General features: G+C 48.6%; 1 protein-coding gene across 1 annotated transcript; it reads left to right on the top strand.

The window, feature by feature from the left end:
• Positions 1–2,394: 2,394 nt before the first annotated feature.
• On the top strand, positions 2,395–9,367 carry CCL5 (C-C motif chemokine ligand 5). The gene is made up of 4 exons (XM_027624676.1): positions 2,395–2,525; positions 2,690–2,828; positions 4,105–4,310; positions 8,395–9,367. Exons 1-4 carry the CDS (start codon positions 2,395–2,397, stop codon positions 8,480–8,482), a joined length of 564 nt encoding a protein of 187 aa, XP_027480477.1. The 3' UTR covers positions 8,483–9,367.
• Positions 9,368–9,816: the final 449 nt, after the last annotated feature.

Raw genomic sequence — 9,816 nt, 5'->3', positions numbered from 1 at the left:
GCACAGGAGGTAATGAGGGGTAGAAATGGAATTACAGTTAGGGTCTACCCTCTCTCTGGTTCCCAAAATCCACTGGAATCACCAAAAGGGACGAAATATACTCCTGTTGCCTATACTCGTTGCCTACTCCTGCTCAGCAACACCACCATCCTACCTACACCCCATTCCCACTACCGCCTACACACACACACACACACACACACACACACACACACACACACACAGCAGAAAGGGTTTAAGGATGAGGATCATGTTGGTCCATCTCACTTCTTACCTCAGCTAGTGTCCCAACTCAGCATATTTGGTATCTAGGAAAATACTTTGCTTTCTTCCTCAAAGAGGGAAACTGAGATCAGAGAAAGGAAACAGAAATAGAGCTCACATGGACAAACTGAATCTTAGCAGAAGTTTCAGGATTTCTCTAGAAACGATGCGGTGTGGTAGGAAGTCTATGAACCCAGACAGACTTGGGTTCAAGGTCGAGCTCTACCACTGTGGGCTATGCGACCTCAGCAAGTCGCTTACCCTACACCTTAACCGACCCGTCTGCTTAAAAACAAACACTTTTTGTGATAAAGCTCACTAATCCATATTAATTGGCAGTCTGATCTAGACTGCTGAAAAGCCTAAGTAGAGAATATCCCTAAAGGGACTGCCATTATAATAACATGATAACAATAGCTAACGTTATTAAGTACTTAACATGCATTAGGCACACGAACACATTCATAGGAACTTAACTGTCTCAACAGCTGTGGGGAGGACCATTATTATTACCCCTGATTTAGAGATGAGGGAACTAAAGCCAGAGAGATTAAGTATCTGGCCAAAGGCTGTCTAATAAACAGGAAAAACACCAAAGCCCCTGCTCTTGGCCACCAGGCTACACGGCCTCCCACATGTTTGGTAACTAAGGGGACTGACTGTGTGAGGGGAACAATTAAAACAGGCAGACCATTTTTGTGTGGATAGATGAATGTTTCAAAAGTGCTTCCATGTGTTTCTTTAAATGAGATGGCCATGGTTTTCAAAATTGCGTTTCTATTGTAAATGGGTGAATGAGTCATGAGGCAGGGAGGAGAGTCTTCCAAGGACAGGCTTAGAACAGCCACCGGCACCTAGACAGGATACAGTGACGGCTAACTGCCTGACTGATGTGACTCAGTGGAAAAGACTTGAGCCTGGTCATCAGAAGCACTTCGGGTCAATCCCACTGATCAGCCACATGACTCTGAGGATCTTAATGACCTCTTCTGTGAAATGAGAATAACCACCCTTCCTCAAGTCCCTGTGAGGAGAAACGAGAGGTCTTCCCATTCTAGGTCATTCAGTCACCCTCAGCCCCCAAGTTACGTTTGTCACAAGAGCTAGCAAGAAAATATTCGTGGTAGAAGATTTTTTTAAAGTTACTTTTCTTTTTAAATGTGTTTGCTCTTGTCACTGTCCATAGATAATTTTCTCTTAGATAATTCAGATTTCAACCTCAGTCCAGCCCAGCCCAGGCCAAACTGTCACTATTCTGAATTATCCGAATTGGAATGGATGAAGAGGGCGCCTGGGTGGCTCAGTTGGTTAGGCATCTGCCTTCGGCTCAGGTCATGACCCAGGGTCCTGGGATGGAGCCCCGCCTCGGGCTCCCTGCTCTGCGAGGAGTCTGCTTCTCCCTCTGCCCCCTCTCCCCCCTCCCCTCTAGCTCATGCTCGCTTGCTCTCTCAAAAATAAATAAATAAATCTTTAACAACAACAACAACAAAAGGAATGGATGAAGATTTACTGAACCCAAGTCATTGGAATGGAGTAAGGAACTTGTCTCTAATCAAGACCCCACATGGGTTCAGTTCACGGATGTCCCCAACCACGAACATTTTCATGGTAGGTAGTACTGAGTGGACAGGGCACTGAAGCAGGAACCAGGGCACCCAGGTTCTGATCCCATCGTTCATTTGCTGTGTGTTCTTAGCAAGTCATTTCTGCTCTCTGGGCCTCAGTTTCCTCCTCTGCAATTGAAGGACATGGAAGAAATGATTCCTAGGGTCCTCTGCAGCTTTCAAATTCTGTAACTTTTGTATCCAAGAAGATTTGAGAAAGGAGAGGGGATCCCAGCATTTACTGAATTTCCTCATCTGTAAAATGGGGGGGGGGATGAACATAATAACAGTAAATGACTTGGCTTGTAAAACCTTTAGAATAGTGGTTGGTACCATCGGGTGGGTGTTCTCACCTCCTTTGGGGGCTATATGTCAGAGAACCCTCCCTTCCATGGATGAGAGGGGAAATACGGATCTGTAATGCACGAGCAAGAACGTTGAAAGCAACCAAATAAACACTGGGTTTATTTCTAATCCATCCTAACTGCCCTCCTCTGCCCCCAGGGAAGCAGCATCCTGACCTCTCATGAGCACCCCTGCCCCAGAAGAGGAAGTTGAAGATGCCATCAGAGGAGGAGGTTTTCCACCACCAGTGCCTATATTAGCTCTTCTGGAGGGCAAAGAAGGAACCGATGAGCTCACTCTGGACCAGAGGCGGTGAGGAGGAGAGAGAGAGAGAAAGAGACTCAAATTTCCGGAGGCTATTTCAGTTTTCTTTTCCGTTTTGTGCAATTTCACTTATGATATCAAGCAGTCCGTGGCTGCTGTTTTGGAAACTCCCCTTGGGGGGGGGCGCCCCTTCTATTGGCCTGACTATAAAGAGCCAGCCTCTCGGCAGCAGAGGATCCCTGCAGAGGATCCCAAGACAGCAGGTGGCTCTCCCGGAGCCTCCACCCGCAGCTACCTTTGCAATCCTCCTGGCCACCGTCGCCATCTGCGCTCCTGCCTCTGCCTCCCCATGTAAGTCAGGTCCTGACCACCGCCGCCTGGGGCCAGACCCTCACACTGGCCCAGACTTTGCCCTCCTTTCCAGCTGCAGCATTTATGCTGTCGGAACCCAGTGATTTATATTTCTAGATATTGCTTTACCCAGATGTCCAGCTGTCCCTGGAGCCACTTCATGGCAGGGACCCTCTCTGCTCAAGTTTTCTGTCCTCAAGATGTACACCCAAGCCCTCCAGGTCCTGAGTGCGGACCGATGCTGGGGATATTAGCAGGCAGAGGCAGCCTTGAACTGACCTTGAAACACAGCTAACTTATGCCTATCACCAGTAGGGTTCCTAAGAAACTTCTAAGTTTGGGACAGTGATATTCTCCCCATTTCATAGATGGAAGAAGTGGGGCTTGGGAGAGGATTTTAATTTTTTTTATTTTAATTTTTCTTAAGATATATTTGGGAAGAGAGAGAGAGAGAGTGGGAGGGGTGGAGAGAGAGAGGGAAAGAGAAAATCTCCAGCCAACTCCCACTGAGCAACGAGCCTGACTCAGGGCTCGATCCCACCACCCGGAGATCATGACCTGAGCTGAAATCCACAGTGGGACGCTTAACCAACTGAGCCACCCAGGTGCCCCGGGAGAGGATTTTTAAAAGCCTAGTGTGTATCAAGTATCATGCTGACTGCTCTGCATGTACCATGTCAATTAATACTTGCCACTACTCTTAGAGTTGCTGAGCTTGACTTAACAGAGCAGAGTTAAGTAACTTGCCGGAGGTCACACAGGGAGTATAGGGACACTGGTGTTCAAACTCAGTTCTATCCGGCTTTTAACACTCCTACTTTACTGGGAAGTGGCAACTGACACTTTCCAGGGTCATCCTGAATTAACTGAGCAACAAAGAGTCCTTCTCTGTTCAGAGCCCTTATCATGCCTCAGCCAGAGTCTCCCAGGATGCAATACACATCTTCAGGCCCCTCTTGAGGGTTGAGGCTGAGCCATGAAGTCTGAGTTTTGGAAGCCTCCCCCAACCCACTGTAGGTCTCAAAGACACAAAGTTCTGAATCCATTGAGGATTCCGGGAGGGCAAGAATAAGGGCAAGGGGCCCAAGACGAGCTAGGAGGAAGCCCAGAATATCCGTAGAGCCAAAGGCAAAGGGTTATAGTGTAGAGGGAAGGATACAAGCAAGACTCGAGGATTAGATGAAGGATTGCAGAGATCGTCTCCATCCTCTGTTGGAATCCCCCACTCTGCTACTGTGTGTCCACGGCCAAGTGACTTTACCTCTCTGAGCTTCAGTTTCAGCTAAAGGAGGATAAGAGTCTATCCAAGATAACGTACGCAGCCCAATACCCCGTGTGCAATAGCAATGAATACGGGGGTCTCCTGGTTTTCTCCTCGGACACCACACCCTGCTGCTTTGCCTACATCTCCCGCCGACTGCCCTTCACCCACATCCAGCAGTATTTCTACACCAGCAGCAAGTGCTCCATGCCAGCCGTCGTGTGAGTCCCAGCCCTGTGGACCTTCTAATGGGGGCAGGGGGAGTGAGGAAGGGACACCTCTTGTCCCAGAGCCAGCCCCCCACAGGAGCCCTCTAAGAGGGCACCCTATCCACTCCTACCCATCTTCCGGCTGCTCAATTAGCCATAGTCCCTCCTTCTGTAGCTTCAGACCCCCCCCCACCTGCTATCACGTAGATTAGACAAGGGGCTCCCGGGGCGGTTCTCCCCACTCAGTCAAACTGGGTCAGGTCTCTGATCTTTACGAGTATGACTTTTACTTTAACGTGACCTACAATGCTCCTGCATGGAGAAAAGATCAACACAGTCATCTCTCTCCAACTAAGAACCCCACATTCCCCCATATCCCACACCCAATTGAATCCACTTACAACCTCAGAGGATCTAAGGGGAAGAGGTCAGAGGCCAGAGCCCTAGTTATAGTCAAGTGTATTTAAAAGAAAATTATCAAGTGGTGAAGAAATAATGACATGAGATTCTCCTTTAAATATGTGAACTAATATATTTGAAAAAATTAAGTCTACTACCTAGAAAGTGCCTACTGTGTATCAAATGTCTTACATGGATTACCCCTAAATTTCATCATAACAACCCTTACAGGTATGCATAATTCTCTCCATGTTTCAGATAATGAACCTGAGACCCAGAGAGGTTTGGTGACTTGCCCAAGGATGCACAGTAAGCGAGGGATAGAGCCTGTGTTTGGGGCTTCCTCTTTCTACTACAGAAAGGTCAACAATGATGGTTGAAATTTAAGATGATAAGAGACTTAAAGAATGAAAATGGGGTAATCATGAAGTTTCCTATATAACGAAGTTTTTAAAATTTTTTTAAAGATTTTATTTATTTGTGAGAGAGAGAGAGAGCACAAGCAGGGGGAGCAGCAGGCAGAGAGAGAAGCAGGGTCCCCACTGAGCAAGGAGCCCGATGCAGCGCTCGATCCCAGGACCCTGGGATCGTGACCTGAGCCGAAGGCAGACACCTAACCAACTGAGCCACGCAGGCATCCTTTGAAGTTTTTTTTAATCCAGAAATTCCTGTGACACTTGCAAAGCTATAGGTATTCAGAATTACCTTTTGTTCTGGTGAGTCCTTCAAAGTATAGTGGTAATATTTAGCACTACTAATTTTATCTCTGAAAACAAATATTTTTCAAAAGAAAAAAATCCTTCTCTGAGCACCTGTTGTGGGCAGGCAGAGATGAATAAACCACAATCCCTGCCCTCATGGGACTCACAGTCTGATACAAGGAAAAGACAGATGCAGAATGACTGGAGTAACACTGCATAAAAAAAAAATTACAAAAGGAGAGAGGGAGCACATCCAGCCTCGGGGGTAAGGGGAAGTTTGCTGCAAAAGGTGTTTGAGAAAAGCCTGAGGGACTGGGTACACTAGGCAGAGCGAATGTCACCAGGACTCTCCTTTGGTTGATGCAGCGTCCCCATGTAGAAAAGCAATGAGGGCCTCAAGTGTCAGCACAATGAAAAAAAAGCGTTAGAGCGAGTGAGATGAGCTGGCACCGGGAAAGCCTAGAAAGATCAGACCCAGTTAAGAGGCTGGTACGGTTATCTATGTGAGCAGTTTTGAGGCTAAACGACCTGAAGGGGAAGGGAAGGAGAGATGGGGTAGGAAAAAGTCACAGGTGGAGTCAGCAAGCCCTGGCAGGTGAGGTGAGGTCAGGAGCAAGGACGAGAGGGGGGTTAAATGACAGGTTTCTACACAGACGGCTGGAGAAGTACAGACACCCCCCCCCCCCCCACCTCCGCCCCGCAAGTCTCAAGGAAGAGCTGTTTAAAGAGGAAAGAGCCAAAGTGCCAGCATGAAAACCCTGTGGCAATGTCCAGCAGGGAGCGTGAGAAGGGGTGTTGGTAGCTAGAAAAGAGCGTTGGGGCTAGAGACAGGACATTCTTTTATAGGACGAAAGGGTCTTCTGAGATGAGAGTGGCAATCTTTAGCAGAGTCTTGGTGAACAACGGCCCCAGAGCTAGTCAACCTTGGTTAGAATTGGCAGTGGCAGGAGCTTGGACCCAGCAGTTAACCTCTCTGAGCCTCCATTTCTTCATCTGCGAAGTGGAGTGAAAAAGAAGTACTTCCCTCACTGGCTCAAAGGGAGAACAAGGAAATGAAAAACGAAATTGGAATATATCCTGGCACACAGTTGGTGCCTGATAAGTGTTAACTTCTCCTCCTCCTCCTTCTCCAAATGTACTATTATATACACAGAAGTGACAAGTAAAACTTGATGAGTGAATGCAGTTCATTCACTACCTCATTCAATAAACACCCATTAAGCCCCCGCACTGTGCCAGACCGAGGGCCAGAGACTTGGGAGAAAAACAGAAAAGGGCAGCAATTCTGAGAACACCTGCTCTCAAGGGGCAGGCGGAGGAGGTTGCTCCCAAGAGAACAGGCAGGAAGAGAGGCAGGAGGGGAGTCAGGCAAGTAGGGGGTCCCCAAAATGGGGGCAGGGAGAGAAGCTTAGCTTAGCCAGGAGGGGTTGTTCCTCAGTCTCACGTTCTTCAGGAGGAAATGGAGGCCTGAGAAACCCTCACTCTAGATATTCGTTTCCTGCCCTTTTGGTTTCCTGGCCACAGGCTGAGGGGGGCCGAGGAGAGAGGATAGCAAGTCTGTAGGATTTCCTGTCTGACTCGTGGCTGAACAAGGACAGGGGCTTGGTATGAAGCTCCCTCACCACCCCAAATAAGCAAACAAACACTAGGAGGCATGAGAGCCCAGAATACTCCATCTGCTCCCTTTCTCTCCTCTGCACACTAGAATGGAAGAAAGAGAGATGGTCGAGTGGCTCTGAGTTTCAGAAAAGGGGAGGCAGCTTCTTCGAGAGCAAACACTATCCAGGATAGAACCTGAAAAGAAACCGAGAAACCCTCATTCTCACCAGACGACCTAAGTCCTCACTTTGTCTGAAAAACTTTAGGCTCATAAAGGTGCAGGAAAACATCCTAAAGAAGCTGAAAGGAGATAGGTCCAAGTAGACAGGGCTGGCCCAAAAGGAACATGTTAATGCACAGCACCGCTCACTACACCCACGGTCTCCCCCAGATAGAGCCAGTCTCCTAGCAAACAGGCGAGGCAGGCAGCTGGACTGAGGCCGTGCCCTGCAGGCTTTTATACCTCCAATGCCTACCATCAACACCTGTGGAAATAAGGCCTCTCCCTCCCAGAGGCCTCCACGTTCTGGCGGGGTTCATTGGTAGAAGTGCTTTGACAACAGCTATACCTCGGGGCCTTCGACCTCGCTGGGCACTGATACCCAGTACCAGGACCTTTGTCATGTGGCTCTGATCCCTCCCAAAGAAGAATCCCATAACATCCCAATTAACAATACGTGTGTGGTATTTTCCATACCTCCATAATACTATCTCATTTGAGTCTCACAACAACGGTGCAAAGTAGGAATTATTTCTATCTCTATTTTAGAGGTAAACAAATTAGATTCAGAGGCCTGAAGTGATTTGCCAGGGTGAATCCACTAATGAGTAGTGAAATCAAGACTCAAGTTCACGTCCTTCTGTCACTGATGCACACATGCATAGATGTATTCATTTGTTGAGTGTCTACCCTGTGCCAGGCACTGTATGATCTAAAGCCAAATCGTGCCTTTGTTTATTTTTTTGTTTTGTTTTTTTTTACCACTTCTTATCTCTCACTTAGTCAACCCTGACTCAGTTCCTAGAAGACGCCTCTTTTTCTCTGTACCTTGAGCACCCAGCATAGAGTCTGAAACCGAGATGCGCTGAGGAAAGCTAGTGGTTGACCAGCGCGATCCTAGACTCCTCAGGGTCCATGTGCCCTTAGCTCTCCAGGTTGCATGGGTCTGTGTGGGGGTTAACATGCACACAGATCTGCTTTTGGTTTGGAGCCCTATGACCCAACAGAAGAGGAGAAGAGCCTTTTCCTTAAAAGCTACAAATCCAACCTTATGGAGCTCCAAGAATGCCCCACCCCGGTACCATCGTCTTCATGCCGTTGTGGCTCAGTCCGCCTCATCCCCCAAACTGGCTGGTCTGGGTGCTGACCAGGTCTCACCCTGTCCTCTTCTCTGTAGGAGAAGCACCCAGAGGCACCGCCAGGTGTGTGCCAACCCACAGAAGAAATGGGTGCGGGACCACATCAGCTCTTTGGAGATGAGTTAGGATGGAGGGTGTCTTGAACCTGAACTCATGCAAACTTCCCTAGTGCTTCTTGTTCTTGTCCTAACCAGCTTGGGAGACTCCCCACAAACCCCTGCTCCCGCTCCCTCCTGGGAGGGCACAGATTCCACCAGCCAGCAGCAGCTATAAAAGCCTCCTCCGCCTAAAGCTCCCAAGGCTCCTGAGGCTCTGCCTTGTGCACACAGTCTCTCGGCTCTGAGCTTCATTTAGGCCCCTTGGCTTCTTGGCCCCGGCTCTGCAATCAGAAAGGAAGTCGGCTTGCCTCTGGAGGCGAAGAAGGGAGGAAGACTGGGCTCCTTCGGTAAAGTCCTGCAGCCACAGCTCCTCTCTCAGCCCCTCACTGGGAAGGGCTGACTGGCAAAATGTGAGAAATCAGCTTCCCGTTAAAATTCTCCATGCAGTTACCAAGCTGGATCCTGATTTGACTGCCTCCTCGGGAACTCTCCTTCCTCGTGAGCATTAAGCAATTCGCTACATATTGAATTTAACTGTCTTGCCTTTTTTAGTGTTCGTTAGCAGACTTTTTTTGTGTGACTTCAAGTATTTTATTAGGAGTTCATATAAAATCTTTGTAGACTGTTCCCTAAGTTTGGATTTGCCTGGTTGTTTCCTTATAATTGGATTCGGGTTAAACATTTCTGGCAGGGACACCACATGGGTGACACTGGGTTTCTCAGTGCAGCACATCAGGGTACATGTTGGTTTACTGGTGATGTTGAGTCTGATGGCCTGACGGTCCAGATTTTCTTGCCACAGCGAGCTCGCTGATGTGTGACAGGCACTATGTCAGGCATGGGAGGTTGGCGGGTAGAGAGATGAATGAGCCACAAGCCACAATCTTTAACTTTAGGCAGATTAAACATATGATAAACACCTAAAGGGAAGCAACGGTTCAAAAAGCTGTGGTCACACTGGGAGTGGGAGGGGCGGGGGGGGGATGACACCACTGAAGGAGGTGAGGCAGGGTGCCTGGGGGAGAAAAGAGATGTCAGAGATGAGACAGCATTTAAATGAGGTTTGGAAGATTGGAGAAACAGTTTAGCAGGTAGGAAAGGCCTGACAGGTAGAGGGAACAGCATATGTAAAAGTAGGAGGTACGGAAGGCAGCTCCCTCACCACACAGGGAAGAGCTCAGTCTCTTGCAGCCAGGCAGGGACGTGTGTGTACAAACGGGGTTTTCCCGCTCCTGCCATTTTCCTGATGACTAATCCTAAGAACCATCCCTGCCCCTCCCATGGGCTGATGTGCGCTCGACAGTTCACCAAATGCTTTGACTTTCTTTCCCGTGCATGCCTCACCACAGCCCCTCTGGCTCC

This window comes from Zalophus californianus, chromosome 16, assembly GCF_009762305.2.
Source record: "Zalophus californianus isolate mZalCal1 chromosome 16, mZalCal1.pri.v2, whole genome shotgun sequence".
NCBI classification, from domain to species: Eukaryota; Metazoa; Chordata; class Mammalia; order Carnivora; family Otariidae; genus Zalophus; species Zalophus californianus.
The sequence above is the reverse complement of the archived record's forward strand: the minus strand, read 5'-3'. Positions and strand labels throughout refer to the sequence as shown.